The sequence below is a fragment of the Glycine soja genome, chromosome 14 (genome assembly GCF_004193775.1).
Source record: "Glycine soja cultivar W05 chromosome 14, ASM419377v2, whole genome shotgun sequence".
NCBI lineage: Eukaryota > Viridiplantae > Streptophyta > Magnoliopsida > Fabales > Fabaceae > Glycine > Glycine soja.
Window position 1 is genome coordinate 28685311 of NC_041015.1, and position 20277 is coordinate 28705587.

Genomic DNA, 20277 nt, shown 5'->3' on the forward strand with positions numbered 1-20277 from the left:
ATTTGTAAAATAATGTGGATATTTAAAAGGCATAAACGATTTCTTAGAATTTACTTTTTTTCTAGGTGCACAAGTCAAGATTCAAAGATTAGGTGTTATGTCGTATGTGCAAACAATCTTTTCTTTAGGGGAAGAGATGAGAGGGCGGGAGTTTAATGGGATAATTAGAAATATTTTTGAAGTGTCATATTTAGAAAATAACTTGGCCATATTATTTAAGTGTGATTGGAGTAGAGGACACAAGAAATATGAATATGGATATTTTAGCATAGCTATGACAAGGTTGTATTACACTAATGATTCATTTGTCTTAGTTTCTCAAGTTGGTTTATTATGTACGAGATAGTGACAAGAAAAATTGATATAACATGGTTAAAGTCAAGCCATTTATGCCATGGCAGATAATTGTGAAGATGAATTTTAACCATATCAACTCAATGAGTTGGGTGATACAAGAGGACAAATATACACAAGCAATTAACAATAGTAAACCAAGATGAACAAATTTTAAATAGGGATGATGTTAATGGACTGTGCTTGGATAAATATGATTTACATCAGGAGTCACTAGTCACTATGAATAATATATTTTTAAAAAAATTGTAAATTTTGAACAAAATTTAAATATGTTAATAATTTGACATTGTATTTTTTTTCGTTAGCACACTACACGACAACGTAGAAATAAACGCGTCTACAACGACGATTTTTAGACCGTCTTAAAATGTGCGATCGGTCCTATACACGCAACCGTCTTAGAATGTAAAGTCTTAAAATGTGTTACATTCTAAGACGGTCCTCACGACAATGTTGTAATGCCTTAAGGCTCCCTAAGTTTTGTTTCGTGGTTTTTCCCTGGTATCGAAAAAAACCAAAGCCACTAAAAACTCCTAAAAATTTACATATCTCTTATTTAGTTTGAAGACATGATTTTAATCGTGGTATTCACTACCTTCAAAGGCTCTAAAATCATGCTATTGATCACCTTCAAAGACTCTGAATCATTATATCCATCACCTTCAAAAACTTATCAAAATACCAATATTATAAATAATAATATTAATCAAGCACTCAGACTAGCTTTTTTACTCCCTAATCTATCTAAAATAATACCAATACTCTACTCATTTTACATTACATTTAGACGCCAATGTTATGACTCTAGCTCATTTAACCTGTAATCTACTCCTGGATAATCTAATGTTAACGCACGTAATGAGTTAGTGATTCATATTAAGGAATATCAACAATAACTGTTGAGAATCTCACAACCATCCCCTTTACCCAATTGGAGGACCGACTATCAAAACCATAAGTAGAGTAGTGATGACTCTGAACCCAATAAAAACATAAATATATCCTGCACTAATATTCCTAGCAGATCACTTCAATTGATTGATAAAGATTAAAAAAGAAATGGATTTTATATAAATTAAGAGTTCAATAAAAAAAATGTGGAAGCATCCAGAAGCACATTACAAAGCTGTCTCTCGATCCTTCTCCGTTTTTTTTCAGGTTCAGGGAACTGCAAATAAACAAAATTGAAAATAAAATCAGTGCATATAACAATGCAAAACATAGAACGACTTAAGAAAACTATGCTATTTCTAAACCAAAATCTTCTTTTCTAAGGGGGTTGAAACAAACACCAATTCACTTAACAAGTATATGATCCTTGTGTATTATTGATGTAAAAGCTTACTTACTGTATGCCTAACACAAATAAATAGCCTCCTAGTGCTTTTAACACACAAGCCAAGAAAAGTTGTATAGTAAAACATGCTATAGTACCTCTTCCTCATAAGTAAATGTGGAACCCGAATCCTTTTGGAGCCATCAGGTAGACGTTTAGATTGTGAATGGTTTTCCATATCAGCAGAAGCATAGCGGACCTTCATACACATTAAGAACATATATCAGAACCGAAGAGGCCTGGAATCAAACCATTTAATTTAGGTAAAAGTAAATAAGCTTATTCACAAACTGCAATTTATAGCACCATCTATTGCTTCAGATCCAATATCGATTCATGAAGCATACATCTCAGCAAATTAACTTATTGTGGAAAAATTTATCTGGAGAATTAATTGCTCTGACTTTGGATGGCCCCTATTAACATATCCTAACAACCAGATGCATGCACATTTTCCAAATTGGGGCACTGGAGCAACAGTCTCCCTGAACATCAGATAAAGCTAATAATCATCAGGGACATGCTTCAAGGCCTCCTCCTTTGTTTCAAACTTTAAGTAATGACCATGAAGCCTGGAGCGCCAATTCTTATATAAACGGCCTGCTTTACGCAGAATAGCCTTCCGTACCATATCTGTATCTCAAAGTCTCCAATTGTTCTGGGAACAAGAATTAAAGCAAAGAAAGCTACTTTACCCACACAAATTTGAATAGATTAATATAAGAAATGAAGGATAAAAAATTTACACAAAACAGACCAAATAGAGCAGCCTTACAAACAACAAGGCAAGATTTCACTTAAAGCACACATACACACAAAGAAGTGAACAAGCTAGAGTGATAGGAACCTAGTATCTTGTCAGAAAAAAAAGGGAATTGTCACCTTAACAACAGCCTAACTTGCGTAACTTTGAGGGTCTGCACCTCCCTATCCCAAAGGCCCCAATTTTCTCCTTTCGTCTCTTCTTGTATTTTATTTAGGATAATATAAAACTTAAGTGTTATTCTTTAGGTTGTAATGTTCTTCTCTAACTAAAATTAGTGTTTCACCTTGATAGGTAACCCATGGTGACCTTTTATAAGTGCGGGTTGAGTGAGAACATTAGAATACTACATAAATGAGAAGCTCCCATAGAGACAAAAAGACAAGATTTTACTTAAAGTGTGCACAGATACAAATACAATGGAGTACCCAAAATGAATATATATACACTATACGAATTTTCATAAGGCTCTGAACACATGTTTGCTCTAATACCTTTTTACTTAGTCACATGATTAATGGTACTACACGAAAGTACAAATAGAGGGCTTATGAAAGAAAATGGGGAAAAATTAGATATATAATCAGATAAGCCTTACAAACAACAATATCATAGGGTGAAATATATTCTAATAGAAACAAAGAAAAGATCAACAGGGTGAAGTAAATCAGTCTTTGCACATAAAAGGATTGGATAAAAAGAATCACTAAGTAATTACCATGATCCAAATAGCCCAGATTAGTTCATATATCCCTCTACTTATTCCTGCATAACAAAATGAAACTGTTCAGAATTGTATAAAAATCTAAGGTATTTAGCTTTCTGAGAATGATATAATAAAAGAGTTTAGCACACTGTCTGTTTTTCTAGTTTCCAAAAAATCTATCAGCACATTCAAATCCACATTCATAAATAGAAAGCTACCAAATATATTGGATTATACAATGAGGCAACATTATTGTCAACCTTTTGCAATAATATTAGATGGTGTCACCTGTTTCCTTGTAAGCTGTGCAACAACACTTCAGCAAGCACCTTACCAGTCTTGTCTGATCTGCTTCAACAAAGAGGACAAACCAAGCTAAATATAATGTAAAAAAAATTAAATGGTCATAAATAGATGACGTACAACTGGATACTAAGCACCATATTTTTGTCCCCAGCAAAAACAAATATTCAAGAGAAACCCCACCTTAAAATTATTTATACTTTCCATGGTGAAGACAAATTAAACGACATAACAACTACCCAAACTTTGATGTCCACATTCCAATCAACAGATTTGAATTTGGAATTCATTTGTATCAATATGTAGATATGAAATCTTTGCTAGCTTTATAGTTTTTATTACACAAGAAAACTAATGCCACAAAGAGGAATTCAAAGATACAAGGAAAACTGCATTTTTGTCACAGAAGAGCACATTTATACTATACATTAAAGCAAAAAAAATCTAGTTGTTGGGAATATTTTTTTCATACCTCCCCATCTTATCATCGAGACTTCCCAAGGTTCTTCGAAATCTTTCTCCTTAAATGCAAGCCCAGAAATGGATATTCTAACTGCTAGGTGATGAAAATATAAATGGGAGGTTTCACTTCAAATTTCCACGATCATATTAGGGTAGGTTACAATTAAGCATAATAAGATCCTTTTGGGTTCATATCATCAAGTCATGCACAATACACAGTGCCTCCTAGTGAACCTACCAAGTGTAAGTGACCTTGCTTCATCCAAACCCCCGAAACTCATAATAGTCCAAAGAAATGAATATAATGTAATGACATTTTGGAACTTACGCCTTCATTAATGCCTCCAACACCTTTTAACTCAAATTCCTTAAGACTTCCAATTCTTTTAGCCATCTTACTCCCAGTAAGGCCAGCTCCAGCAGCTGAATTACAAAAGAAGCAGGTAATTGAGCATTAACCCATATATTGAATAACTGTCAAAGTCCCACTCGCCACAAATATATATTTAGGTTTATGTATATATTTCTAGTTGTTCTATTGATAATGAATGCTTTCACAACGTATATAACCCAAATTTACTCCTCCACACCTCCAAATGATGCAGCAACAGCCACAGATCCAACAACAGATCCTGTAGCAGTTGCTGCAGCAGCAAATCCACCACCAATGGTAGGAACAATGCCGCCTAGTGTAGGAGCCAAAACACCCAATCCATGCGCAATAGCCGGGGCAGCCAAGCCTGTCAAAGCATTTCAATACTTCTTAAGATATCGATATTATCTCATCCTTGGGTTAGATAAATCTACTTGTAAGTTAGAGATGAAGTAGCAGATATATACCACCAGTTATAATCATTATGGTTCCTCCAGTTACAGCAGCTACTCCTATGATACCTCCACGCTTCCATTTATCTCAGCTGGTTTCAGAACCTACAGATTCTTCTTCCTTGGCACCTTCTTTACTCACTGAATTCATTACAGAAAAAGCAACCACAGACTCCATTGCTTCCTGCAAAATATCACAATGAAGGTAAACTTTGTGCAACAAAGAGCTTCCCAAAAACTATTTTGTTAAAATCACCAAACCACAAGAGACATACATCACGAACTATCTGGACCACATCATTAAGTAGAGAAAACTTTTTTCTGTGAAGATTCACACATCATTAAGTAGAAGGTCACCTGGCAGCAAAGCTAAGCTCTCCATAATTTCACACACGTCATCTTGGCTTCTAGTTTTCTGCCCATGGCCCCAACTTGGAGAATCGGAAATAGGAGTAGTGTTATTCATGCTCAAAGCCGAGGCATCAATAGCTTTGGTCAACGCAGTTTCTTTATCCAATCCTTCAGGAGTAGTTGCATCACCTTCCTCTGACAGCAATGTCAAGAACTGGAATGAAACAACCATCCTTTTAGCCTTATATTTTAACAAGCGACTTGCAATTCCAGAGATGCGAGTTTGATGAATTTGAGAGTGGTGAAGTGCGAGAGCAAACAAAGAAGCCGTTGCGTGTCTCTGAGTACGCGACAAGGTTGAAGAGCTTTCCTCCATCACTTAATTTAAAACCAAAAGCAACCAAAACATTAATTGAAATGCAATAATCGAAATCTCCCTGCTAGTTGAAACAGAAAAAAAATGTTGCTTCGTTTCGAAGAACAAGTATGGGATCAGATCAGAATGTAAAACGCCTTTACTTTTTCAAACATCAAATTCACTTCCGACTTTGACGAATGAATGAAAAGTTGTGAGCGTTGTGCTGGCAATCCCAGGTGGAGCTGGAAGGAAATCCCAGTTGGAGCTGGAAGGAGGCGGCGGAGACGACGGCTTCGAGCCAGAATAGTCACGCGGCAGAGAAAATACAAGGTAACGAGCCAAGTGCGCGTAATCATAACGCGCACGAGTCTGAACTAAGTGAAGAAGGGGAGCAATGGGGTGGAGATTTCATCGCGACAAAGGTTTGGGTTTTTTGGGGGTTAGGGTTTTTTGCGGTTCCATTGGAGGAGAGGGTTTTTTGCGGTTCCAAGGAGAAGGTGGAGAAAGGGTAATGGGAAGAGGAGAGAGGAGGAGAAGATAGTGAGCGAGTGGAGAGAGGAACAGACACGAGATTTGTGGAGAGAGGAACGCGACATTTGTGGAAAGAAGAGGAACGAACGCGAGGGGTTAAAAATTAAAATGGCCCGCATTCAAAGACGGTTTTTGCGAAACTGCCTTTGAAATGTTCACAATATTTACGAAATTGCCATCGTTATACATACTAAAATGGTTTTTTATGACCGTCATAAATATAAAAAAAAACTTTTTTTTTTTTTATATATAGAAAGCTAATTAAATAAACCCATCTTTGTAAAATTTGGCTTTGCTAAAATTGGTGTTGCATAGAAACATGTGAAACATAATTCACGTGGTTATCATAAAAGGATAACTAGAGACACCAACCTTTACTTTAAATGAAATTAAAGAATTGAATAAATAAAATTGAAAAAGAGAATTCAGGTCTAGCACAAGAGAACTCCCTTTATTCCAAATTAAAGAAAGGTGGACCCCACTTTCATTTCTCTAAATTAGAAGTTTAAAATAAACAAATGAGAGGCTCCATTCACATGGGCTGTTCATATTGTAGCTTTGAAATGAAATTGACAAGAAAGTGAGAAGTCAAAGTTGTACAGGAAATACTGAGCAAAATAGATAAACCAATAGGGACAAAGTGGAGGTTGTAAACAAAGGCCTATCTGTTAACGTGTTCTTAGTCTAAATTGGCATTATTGATCTTCATGATAATATTTGGTTTATTGGTTACACTTTGTTATATGAAAACTTTTTTTTCTTCTAAGGTTTGACAAACAAATTAAGGTGGCTTAAATATTATTTCGACTAAGGATCAATGGAGGCCTCTATAATTGTAGGCTTAATTGTTGCCAAAACAACTACATGAAAAAATGGACAAAAAAAGATTACTGAATGGGTCAAACTGACTTTTCAATAATGATTACTGAATTCAACTTTCAGGCCATGATGCATAAATAAAGATTAGTCCGTCATAGTTATTATTTATCAATCTTAGATAGCACAAGCAGTTATCTAAAGGATAAATTTTTTTGCAAAAGAACAATACACCAAACAAGTCATACCTGCCATACCAACACCCCAGTGCCTTCCATCAGCACTAGCAAGCTCGGCACGTAATTTCTCAACTTTCCGGGCCATGGAAACCAAATTTTTCTGCATTGACTGCCTCTGTTCCATGAACTCTATGTTTGCCTTCTTTTCATAATCCACCATGGCTCTAGAAAACAAAAAAGAATCATTATCAGTTTAAGTGTTTAACTGTACAAATGCGGAAATGCCTATCAGGCTATCGCAAAAGAGCTTGACAATAGAAAATGGAAACCCTGTCAGCAATTGAGCCAAGCACCTGGCACGCATTAGCTCTTGGTGCAGGCCATCAATCTCAACCCTCATCATAGGAATTTGCTGATTCTCTGCTTGTAACCTTGAAAGATCTTGAGTAAGTGTCTGAACATTTGCTGTCAGATCTTGTTTGAGACTATTAAGTTTCTGAACCTCGGCTCGCAGTTGAATTACTTCATTCTTCAAGGTCTCGCTGCAATGCTATTCGGTCATCTATCAACCTTCTGTTGTCTGCCACGAGCCTCTGCATGTCAGCATGCTGAAATTCAAGTTCCTCTTCCAACACATCTGGATGTAGAGGGCAACGGTAGCCTTATCATGAGTTAAGCATACCATAAAAGCTTAATGTGAAGTAGGTGTGAAACACTTGCATTACATCTGCACTACAAAGGATATATATGAATGCCTACTGGTACTACATTAGTTACAACTCTGCTTCCAATCTAAGATTGAGCAAAGAACATTACCAACTCTGCTTCCAACCCCCTAACAGCAAGTAAGAACAATCTAGGGTTTCGAAAGAAAACAAAGGGAGAAATCAAAAGAAACATAACAGTTTGAACCGAGCAACTACATCACCTATGCACGAGAATCAGACTCGAAGAACTAAAATGCAAAAAAAAAAAAAATGAAATTAATTAAATCCAATGGAACCAAATTCGTAGAGCCAAATTCAAAAAAAAAAAGAGTCAAACCTGAGAAGAAGCCATTAGAACTTCATTATAGCGGTGGTGGAAACAAAAGCTCGTGGTTCTTGTGGAGGTGAGAAGAGTTGCGAGAACGAGAACGTGGAAATGAAAATTACTGGGAACATGGCGAATTCTTTTCTGTTTTAAAATTTGATTTCGTTTTTGTGAATATGTTTGGTGCTCGTTTGTGAGGAAGGAAACATTCGATTCGCACGAAACTTATGGTATAATATATTATGATGATTAATTATTATTTTTATTGAAATTATTTTTTTAAAAAAAATTACTTAAATATTATTTAAATTTAGTTACAAATGTAACACTATAATCCACAACAAATATAAAATATTACAAAGGTTCCAAGAAAACAACAGAGAAATCAATCTAAAACCAAGCTTGTGGTTATTCCTCTATAATATTAATGTTCTACCTTTTCTTATATTTAAAAAAGCAATTTAAATAAATAAAGTAATACAAATTATAAAATTTATTTTTATTTTTATTTTTTTCCAATTTGTATTTAGTAATGGAATACTCAAGCTACGTTTCAAGTTCAAGATTTCCAAATTCTTCAAATCACACTATGACTCAAGAAGAAGAAGGTACTTATAGTTTTATTTTCTTTCAAATTTTAAATTATTTTTCTATTTTTTATCTATTATGAATTTGGTCTATATATATTCTTAAATTTTCATATCATAATGGGAGTTTTCTTATATTTTTTTTCGGTGAAAAATGCAAAAAGACGTACAAATACAAGAAAAGTTGGAAGGGGAGTAACTTATGATTTAAGTGTTGAAAAAAAAAAAAGGAAAAGTGCTACAAACAAATTGTGTCTTTTCATTCCACCCGATAAGATGGTGGCTGTTGAACTGGAGTTGCAGATTTTTTCACTAAAATTTATATTATTGTTCAAAAGCATGCTCCTTTTAACATTGGCAAGTGGAAGCAAGTTCCAGAAGATGCAAAAGGAAAAATAGTTACAAAAGTGTTAGTAAATTTAATTTTTGTACACAACTTTTTTTTTTACTTTTTTTTTCATGTTATTAGCCTAACTTTACATTAATTAGTTCAATTTATTTATCATGTACATGATACTTTTGATGTTGATGATGCAAAGCACATTAAAAATGTTATTCTTTTCATGTCAGGAAGACTATCCTGAAGTCATAGATGTATACTTCACCAATATTTCAAACAAAAGATATGAAACGAAGGAGTTGAATTTGAAAAATAAGCCTAATGATTTAAGTGTTCAAGATTGAGAATATCTCTTAAATTACTTTTCAAGTTCTAAGTTCAAGGTATGTTTGACATTAGCATGTATAATAATATATCATTGCTTCTATTCAACGTGTATAATAATATACCATTACTTTTCCTTCTTGACTTTTATGTGTTTAAATTGTATTTTTTTTAGGAAATGAGCACAAGAAATAAAAGAAATAAATCAAAGAAAATTATTAATCATAGATGTGGAAGGAAGTCATTTCAAACTATTAGCTTCATAGCAGAAATTTTATTATTATTTAATTATAATTTTTCATTACAAAGTTAAATTAGTCTTGATAATGATTTTTTATTGTTGAATTTTTTTTGTTAGAGAAATGGTGAAGCTCAAAAGGAACCTAATTTTCGAGATTTATTGAAAATGACTCATACGAACAACAATGGAGAATGGATAAATAAAGCAATTAAGGAAGTTGATGTATGGTCTCTTTATGTGATTCGTAAATTATAGTTATATACCTGATAAATTATTCTTAATTACAAATTATAATTATGATATATTCATTGTTTTTATTGAATAGATGAGGGTTCGAGAAATTGTTTATGAGAAGTTACAATACATAGATGAGGAGACTGATAAAGACTAAATTGTTAATGTAGCTTTTCAATTAACTATAGGAGAAAGGTCGTGGTCTTGGGGTATGCTGGCATTCAACCAACTAAGGGAAGATCTGTTGCAGGGCTATGTGAACAATTAATAAATGAATGTGAAAAACGTCAATCTATAGAAATGAAATTGATGAAGATTGAGAACCAACTTCAAGAATAGCATAATATAAGAGAAGAAATGGCAACGCGTTTGGAATAAAGTCAAAGGACATTTGAAGAAAGATTAGAAAAATAAATTGAAGAAAAAATGACATATTTTTAAAATGCATACTATTTCAGTAAGTATGATTAATATTTAACTAGTATATAGTTACAATTTTTTTTTTTTACACATTTTAAAAGTTTGTTCAATACATTGAATTATTAATTAATTTGTGTTTTGTTGATTTATATAGGTTGGACAATCCTCCCCGACAATGGATATTTATGTTACAATTATAGGTCAATTGTATTAAACAAGTGGTTTCAATAACTTAAGAGGGGTGAATTAAGTTTAAAAAATTTCTCCTAACAAATTTTAATTCTCTTTTTAAATGAAATATACATACTTAATAGTAAAAGAAGTAAAAACAATTCAATTGATATTTCTTTAAAATATGCAAAGTAAAATTAAAATGCAATAAACTATAAAGTGGAGTTTAGGAAAGAGAGAATTGCAAACTTAGTTTTATATTGGTTCGGGCACACCCTATGACTATGTTCAGTCTTCAATTAACCCACTTGAGATTTCCACTGACTTCTAAATTCTTCTACAAATTCTAACTCATCCATGGATACTCTTCCCTTATGTTGAGAGAACGTTACAAATTAACGGTCTCTTGATTAAAAATTGATTGCTTTGAAGTACAGAAGAATATTTGTTAGAGAAGAATGATACAAGTTGAAGAACTTATAAGAGTCCTTAATGATTTTGCAAGTATTTGACCAAAAGTTTTTCTTGTGAGAGGATAAGACAATGAATGTTCTAAAAAACTCTGTGAAGATTTTCAAACTCAAACACACGTGTATATAGGCCTTTGGTGGCTTTTCGAAAAAGGAATTTGACTTTTCAGAGTAACTTTTAAAATTTTAAATTTCAAATTCAAATTTAAATTCAAATTTCAAATTTCAAATTTCAAATCAAATTTCAAAATTACAAATTTTAAATTTCAAATTTTCTGAAAAAGCTTTTTAAATTAATTTTGTTAAAAATATTAAACCTTTTTAAAAAATGTCTTTTTCAAAAAAATGTTAAAAAATATTTTAAAACTTTTTTATAATCAAGTTAAAAATTATGTTGTGAGGCCAAACATTTGCCACCACTAAGAGACTCTTTTAACAAGGAAGACTTAACTTTCTTCTTTATCTTTGTTTTTTTTTTTTGGTCTTGATTTGGACTTGAAATAAAACTTGTGTTGTTTTGTCTTGGCATCATCAAAACCTTCATATACATATTTTCACAAATTATTTTCACTCAACTATTGCATAATGTGATATTCAAAGTAAAGCTTAAAAGGGGAATAATTGTTGCACTACTTAGACAAATTATTTTTATTTTTTTAACTTTTAGTTATTTCTTTTTTAATTTAGTTATTTCTTAATAATGAGATTTTTTTAATCATTAAATTATGTAGAATGATGTTTCATGATATTCAATCAAGTTTGCATACATTGTCTTTATCTTTTATTGATATCATTTGTCTATATTTTTTTTATTACTTTTACATTGATGTTGTTTTAATTATTTATGATAATTAAATTATTTTATTAATATAAATTTTAAAAATTGAATAAACTTGTTAGTAAAATAAGTTTAACAGCATATACGTTGATTAGGGTTGATAAGTTATGATTGTGACTTTTGTTATTAAAAAAAGATATACAACAATTAATGTGGCTGGAAAAAGAAATATTACAACAAATTTATTTGTTGAGAAAATATATTTTATTACAACGACAATAATTGTTAAGAAAATTATCTTCATGTAGCAACAATAGTTGTTTTCACATGTAACATACGATGACTTCAGTAGTTACCACAAATCAGTTATGGCAACGATAATTGTTTTAAAGTGACAACGACAATTTTTGGCTGTGAAAGCATAAATAATGGCAATGAAAATTTCCTTTGTGAAAACATAAAGTGACAACAATAATATTCATTGTGAAAACATAAGTAGTGACAGCGTGAGTGTTTTTTTGTGAAAGTACTAGTTGTGGCAATGAAAATTTTTGTTGTGAAACCTTAGGTAGTGGCAGCGAAAATTTGCGTTGTGGAAACATTGAATAATAGCGGTAATGTTTGTTGTGAAAGTAGAAGTAGTGACAACAATAATATTTGTTGTGAAAACAAAAGTAGTGGCAACAAAGACTATCCCTTCATATGATTGAATTATGTCACCATCACAATACATAAGAGCGGATACACTCTTCGTGTTTTAAGCAATAAGGTGAATATTAGACAAAAGGTGTTGAGTTGCATCCAACCCCTACTGTTATATATACACATTGTCATACCCTAATTTTATATGGAGACTATCATTCATTGATGTTTTGTTTCTCGCTAGCCGAAAGGTGTTGTTCGACACCAGTTCCTACACAAGGCGTAAGATCGTTCAACGTTTTGATTAAGAATGCAAAAAGTACCCAAAAAAGGGGACAAAAGGGTCCTTTTAGGGAATTTTCTAGACCACAGGTCGCCCAGGCTAGCATCTGGCTTGCCTGAGCCACCCAAATTTCTTAGGGGTGAAGGAACCAACTCGCCTGGGCGAGCCAGCTTACTTCAGGATGAAGCAACAGTTCGCCTATGCGAGCAGCATGTCCACCAAATGCCATTTTTGGCTATAAATAGGCATGATAGAGGCTAAGTGAAGGGGTCCTAAGCATTCAGTAGTGAAGGAATTGAGAGAAAGAAGATAGAATAAGAACAAAGAAGAGGAAAACAAGGCCGAGGCATTGTCGAATCATGACCATGATCAACCTCTACATCGTTCTTCGCTCTGTGTTCTTCATTCATCATTCGATTAGTGTTTGTTTTTTTAAGGATTTGAACATGATCTATGCACCCTTAGGGGTCTTCTTTGTTGTTTTGTGCATCTTCATCTCCTTCTTCTATCATCAGTAATCTCTTTTCTTTTGTAAAGTAGGTTTTAATCGATCATTAGTGTCACAAGTTATCTTTAAAAAAGGATTGAAGGTTAATAAATAAAAACCAAGATAAAACCAACTCATAACTAATTTCTTTTTATCAAATATCACTTGAGATTGTTTTAAGGTCCAACGCTTTAACGACTCTCTCCTCTTTTCAAAAATCGAAAGATTGTTTCAAGGTCTAATGCCTTAACGACTCTCTCCTCTTTTCTAAGTGTAAAACATCATTTCAAGGTCCAACGCCTTAAACGACTTTTGTTCGCAATTAAAATCAATCTTTCAAAAAGCATAAAATCAATTTAACACACAAACTTTCATACTTTAAAGAACTACGTAGATTTTAATTCCTTATCGCACCCGAGGATACGTAGGAGCAAGGGCAACACCCTTGTCGACCCCAAAAAAATAAAACTACATAGGTCTTAATTGCTCAGTCAATTAATGCATTGTTTAGTGTTCATTCAATTAACAAGGGCAAAATAACAACCATCACAATAGGAAATAATTAACAAGGGCAATTAATGTTGTCTCTGTCCACTAATTCCACATATGGGAGGTCGCTTGTTTCTTGTCAGTTGTCAACGTACTTGTCCATGTTCTTGTGGTTGAAGGTTTTCATTAGGAACAACATGTTGCTCTTTCTTAGATGAAGTCATTAGTGGAATAATTTTCAACAATACTTTGGTGAAATGGTGTAAATAAAGGTATAAACATACTTTGCATGTATGCACAAGTAGACTTTGGTATTTGAAGATTTGTACCTATGAGGTTGCTCACAAAGTCCTATCCGCTATCACCGAAGAATTGCAGATTGTACCCATAATCTTCTTGATGATGATGAGATCATGACATGAATTCATATAATTGAGGAGGTGGTTGTAGTCCTTTGTCATGCATGCTAGCAACCACTAGTGGGCTTTGTGATGGAGATGTTGTTTGGTTTCCATCTTTGGAGCTGAGCGAGACATGGTGACAACGTTCGGATGAGTTGCAATGCGTTAGCCAAAATTTTGAATTTGCTTGGTACTAATTTGTGGTCGATTAACACATATTTGCATCTTTCCTTCCAAATTACAATTCATTGTTGATGTTCCTTTACCCAAATTGTGTCACTATGTCCTCTCATGTCAGTATGATGGATTTTGTGAAGATTATGCGATGGATTTGATATGTTTTAACAAAGTCCAAATTAGAGCATGACCTTGTCAGTATGCTACCATACTACTAGTGGGAAATAGATTAAAGCGACACAAGTAATCCATATTTTGGAATCCTTGTATGCATGTTTTGGCAAAAATGATTGAAATCCTTTGTAAGGCATCCAATGAAACCAAAAAAATAGCTTGCTTTAGTAATTTTAAAAACAATGTAATTGGCGTTTGAATAAATAAAACAAAATTCAAATGGTTCAACCTCCTCGTTATGCATGTGGTCAAATCTCGACCTGTAGCATATAACATCATCGCACGAGATTCCAAAAAACCGTAGCCTTTTGCTACTCCACCTAATGAAATGTAATATTTTAATGTCAAATACATTACCAAAAATGGACTTTGTTTTAGTGGAAAAAAATTTCTTACTTAGTTGAGAAAGGATATGACGGCTGACACTCGACCTTTGGTTAAATGAATGACATGTGATACCATGCCCAAGAGTAGTGCAACAACATTGTACATCTTTCCATTTTTTTTGGATGTGAGATAAATTATTCTACACATTTCTTTAAATGTGCTAAACATGACGAACCCCAACTGTACCAGCTAGCCCGATCAAGATTTTCTAATAGAGGTAGATACATAAAGTGAACTATGTCCCCTGACTTGTCTAGCATCAACACCTCACAAATCAACCCTAAAAGGTATGCTCTATAATGGGCTGTTGATTGTTGTGGTGTGGGTTCTACTAAGAGAGTCAACATATTTTCTTTTAACCAATTGAGTTTAGGTGTTGATCACACTAGTGCATTTTTTGGGGGAACAACACTTATATATTTTGTGCACATGATTTATGTTGTTTTCCAACATGAGATTCTTTCATTCATTGAATTGTATGGAAACATCCAATTACATACTTTTCCCACCCCAAACCCTCAAATATTATCTCATGAACCTCAATATTATCCTCAGTCCCATTATTCACACACATCCAATGCAACCCAAGACATTTTTTCTTTAACCCAACCACAACAAAAAAAATTGAACAACACACATCTTTTTTTACTTAACTTCTTTCCGCACCATTTTCCACCAACTTTTTAGACTTACAAACATTTGATGCTACTAAGGATCAACCTCACCCATACTTAAGTACCTCTACAGTAGAGCCTACCTCATCAACCTAACCAAATGAGCTTGAGTTTACACTAGATCCTGGCTTACCTAACGAAGAAATCAGTCCCTTTAGTGAGGTTGAAGATGAAGTTTTATGCAATCAACCCCAGAAAGATGATGAGGAAGAAACTGAGCCTATTTCACTAATAACATTTGTACACCATACTACATACCACTACACACGCATAATTTTGAAGAATCTAATTTTGAAGATTCTAAATACGACTATAGCTTGGATCACGAAGAAGTCCAACATCTGATGGAGACGTTCTTTGAAGGGAAGTGTTTTTATAACAAAACAAGAAGTATGACACCATCTACCCCACACATATATGTGCTAATAATAAAAAGAATAAGAAATCAAAATTAATTAAAAGTTTTTAAAACAAATTTAAATAAAAGCATTTAAAAATGGTAAAAGGCTGGCATTCACTTCACTATTACCAAATAAAACTTTTTAGAAACATTTTTTGCTCAAAACATCATGTAATTAAACAAAATTCATGTCCCAATGTCACATCCTATCCGAGCATTTTCTCCCGACGTCCTTCAACACTAAGTTCCTTAAAGCAATTCACCTAGACATCTTCTCCCATGAACACAAAGTTCGAGATTATCACAAGATCTAAACACAAACAACACATGGGGAGTGAGTTATCACATTTCTAACTAATAGAGAGAAATAAGACAACATATAGATATACATATCATATAAACAAAATACAACTTACTTAAACATGGCTCACGTCATTCCACCACTTTGTTGCGTAACATCACATCACATCACAACACAACACATCTCATTCATTTTCACATCATTCATGTACTCAAGGATCTAAGCACAATATCAATAAATCAATCAATATCGATCAATATACAAGTATTATGCAACAAATACACTAAGACTCAATCCTATATGCAATGTGGTACCATGTCATTGAAAAACTTCGTCGTGCGCCTAAGAGTTCATGACAAGACAAACCACACACTAGTAAGTCAGGTCACTCTCACTAGGTAAAATCATAGGGAGACCATTTAGGGTCATGCTATTTTTGCGAGAATGCTCCAACCATGTGGGATCGACATAGGCTTAAAGAGCACTTAAACCGGGTGTATTTACCCCCAAGGCCTAGACTCCGAAGAGTCCATTAGGGTCTTTCCCTCCTGATTCAGGTCTAACCCAGGAAACATTTTAGCACACAGACTTTATCTATGAACTGCACAAAATACACGACTCATCATTTGTTCTTAAAATAATTTCATCTCATTGTGCTTGTGATTAAACTTGTCGGATCCCCACAGTGGTTCCCATCATAATACTCGTTGTGCATTAACTCGTCACCCTTAAAAGGTCTTATAATCACATGATTGTACGATTCATAGCTCACAACTTACTTAAACAAGTCAATACATACTTAATTTATCATATACACTCGGTCTCAATCACAATGGTATAATCTCAATTTAACATGTTATCACACCTCATGAATCATACACACTTTATCTATGAACTATGCAATACACACAACTACTCAATTGTTTTCAAAATCATTTTAACTCGTTGTGCCTCAAAGTGATTCAACTCGTCGGGTTCCCACAATGGATCCCATCACAATACTCGTCGCACAAAAACTCATCACCCTTAAAGGGTCTTACAATTGCATGATTGCACAATTCATAGCTCACAACTCAATACATACAACATCTCAATACACATGTATCTCACCATTCATCATAGGTTCAATTCGTCACTTACTTACAATTTGAATCACCATTTCATAATGTTAATATAGAAATTTATATAAAATTCCTCTCACCCTATGGGGAATAAAATCCCTCAAACAATTCCACACAATCATATTAAAATCAATGAATCAAAATCATAGGTCAAAAACACGAAAACACCAAGAGCACTTAATTTTATCAACCAATTCGCATCAGAACATCAATTGGTTCGTGAAACACAACAATATTTTATTTATAATTGTAAGGGAAAATTATAATTCAATAAACATCCCAAAATAAGTCCCAATTTAATCTTCTAAGGATCCTTACACATGTTCACTCTAACCCCAATTGCGATAAACTCATCCCTTACCTTTAAGTGGGCCCATGGGTGTAGTCAGATAGTAACAGTGACATCTCTAGTGATTCTATGAGACTCCTCAAGTTTTTCCTTTGATTGTTTTGCTAGAATTTCCAAGCGTCACAGAGAAGAAGAAGAGATTGTAGCCTCCAATTCACTGTCAAAGTGCGAGACTAATTTATCTCTGCAAGAACATTATTTCGCAAATCCCAACGATGTGTATGTTAAAAATTAAGTTTCCAAGGTGATTTTAAAGTTTTACAACCATCCAACGGTTAATGAGCTTGGGATTATATTTTTACTGTGACAGGTTTGGGTGTATGCGGGAAAAGAGAAAGATCAGTGCGAGGGATATTTCTTCCACCTTGTAAATCATCTTAAAATCCCAACGGTTTATATGTGCAGAGATAAGTTCCGAACCTCGTGTTCAAATTTCATGATAATCCAACGGTTAATGAGTTTGAGATCATTGGTTTACTGAGACAAATTTGATTGTATGCGAGAAAAATAAAGTGTTTTGGGAAGGGGAGAAGGAAAAACGAATTTGAAATGAATAACATTATGATAAACTTATTTATTTATTTGTTTTATAAAAAGAACTCTATTTTATTTCCTATCAAATGAATAAATAAAATATCTTTTTTATTTTCTTTCATACTATTATTTTAATTAATAAAATTATTTCTCCTTATTTATTTAATTATAAAAACCTCACAATTTTTCTAAAAATATATTTGTTTTTAAATAAAAATCATTTTTAATTTATTTTACGAAAAATGGGACGTTACAAGAAGTATAACATGCTTTGTAGTAATATCATGTGAGCATAAGAGAACTACAAGATACCTTATCGAACCCAACAAAGTTAATTGTCATTTTTAATGATGATAGTTGTGCTTGGAGGTGCAAGGAAACATACATTCTTGCAAATAAGAAAGCTTCGTGAATCCCATACATGCTCAAATCCATCAATCTCACAAGATCATGCAAAGTTGTCACATCTACTCATCAATAAAAGCATCCACTCGTTGATTGAAAATGATCCACCAACTTTAGTGTTAGCCTTGATATCACATATCAAAAACACTGAAGGATACACTACCACGTATTAGAAAGCATGGTTTGCAAAGCAAAAGGCCATTGAAAACATCTACAACAATTGGGAAAAGATTGTTCTATGACTTACCGAGATTATTGCAAGCTATGCAAAAATTTCTTCCTTGTGCAGTCTTGGAGAAGGAAACACTACGAATGCGACCATAAAGAGGTCAACCAGTAGAGGGTTTCATGAAATTCCATCGTCTTTTTTGGAGTTTCAGACCGTATATCGATGGGTTTCAATGTTGCGAGCTCGTGGTTAAGGTCGGTGGAACATGGTTGTACGATAAATACAAGGGAACCCGCATTGTGGCAGTTGCATAAGATGGAAACAATAAAATCCTTCCAATAGCCTTTGTCGTTGTCGAGAGTGAAACAAAGAAAGCATGTGGCATAGAGTTAGCCGATGTTTATTCCCCGAATACTGTCATTGCCTCTTCTCTGGGAAAAGAAGTTCATCTGCCATAGGCCTTCTACCCTCATGTGGCATTGGTTCGTCAGAATTTTGCTCATTGTGGAAAATTACCTAATATTGCCTCCCATAGGAGTCTAGGCCGTGTCTCAGTCCTAGTGTGATTGATCATCCTCTCAGACTAACTATTGATCATCACCTTGGTAAGCTATTACCTTACCAACTAGCTAATCAAATGCAAGCCCCTCCTCGAATGGAATAAAAAGGCATGTCACCCCACAACATAGTTTATGTTTGATTTCAGATAGACACGAGTCAATAAAAAATGTCTATCAAAGACCTGATAATGGGTGGATGACAAAAAAATTTGTGCAAATGTTCTACATTCAACACATTGCACAAAATTAAATGAAGAAGTATAAGAACAACGACATAAAAAACTAATTATCAATACAGTTGAATGCCAAACTTCTTTGTCTTCATATTAAATATCACTTTATTTTGTATTATTCATGATATTGAAATTGTATGTTTATAACTACTTAACATATACAAGGACAAAGCCTACATTCAATCACTACTACAACATTCTGAGGAAGGAAGGAGATGGTCATCAAGCAATTAATTGGCTCAACGAGACTCCGCAAGGAAAATGCACTCTCGCATGGGATGGTGGTTGACAATGGGGGCAAATGACCACCAATCTTGTTGAGTCGACTAATTTGGTACTCAAGAAATCAAAAAATCTGCCAACAAGTGCACTAGAAAAATCAACATGTCTAAGGTGTAATGCATTGTTCAATAAAAGATGGAAAGAAGTTGCAACAATGCTTGCATTTGGCCAAGTTTATACACAAATACTAAACAAGGCCATCGAAGACACATAGAGAAAGGCAAACACTCACATTGTTCTTGAGTTTCTTCGATGCGACTCATGGTTGTTGGTCTAAGAGACAATAAACCCGAGAGAGGTTCAGCCTACTAGAAATTTCACGGTCAGACTGGATGAAAGGTGGTGTGATTGTGGCAAATTCCAAAAATTGCACATGTCTTATTCTTATGTCGTTGCTGCTTGTAAGCATGTTCACCATGAGTACAGGAACTAAATACATCCTATGTAAACATTGGAAAGTGTCTCCAACATATATAGATGATTGTTTGAAGAATTGCGCAATGAAGCATATTAGTTTGACCCAAACAAAAAAAATAAATTCTAAGGGTCATCTTGTCTCCTCTCGTATTCACACCGAAATGGATATCCAAGAATCGGGTCAAACAAAGCAATGGTGCACGTGTCA

At 33.8% G+C, this 20277-nt stretch overlaps 1 protein-coding gene across 4 annotated transcripts; it reads right to left on the bottom strand.

The window, feature by feature from the left end:
• Window positions 1–1203: 1203 nt before the first annotated feature.
• LOC114383230 lies at window positions 1204–8214 on the bottom strand. Of its 4 annotated transcripts, none has more exons than XM_028342854.1 (7): window positions 8032–8214; window positions 7341–7714; window positions 7057–7211; window positions 3451–3510; window positions 3175–3221; window positions 1792–1892; window positions 1204–1525 (listed from the first exon to the last, which is right to left on the bottom strand). In XM_028342854.1, exons 2-7 carry the CDS (start codon window positions 7388–7390, stop codon window positions 1441–1443), a joined length of 498 nt encoding a protein of 165 aa, XP_028198655.1. In that variant the 5' UTR covers window positions 7391–7714; window positions 8032–8214; the 3' UTR covers window positions 1204–1440. The 4 variants fall into 4 exon arrangements, 1 of the variants encoding a protein (XP_028198655.1); XR_003660430.1 differs by having other exon boundaries at window positions 1487–1525; window positions 1792–2351; XR_003660432.1 differs by lacking the exon at window positions 1204–1525 and adding an exon at window positions 2000–2351.
• Window positions 8215–20277: the final 12063 nt, after the last annotated feature.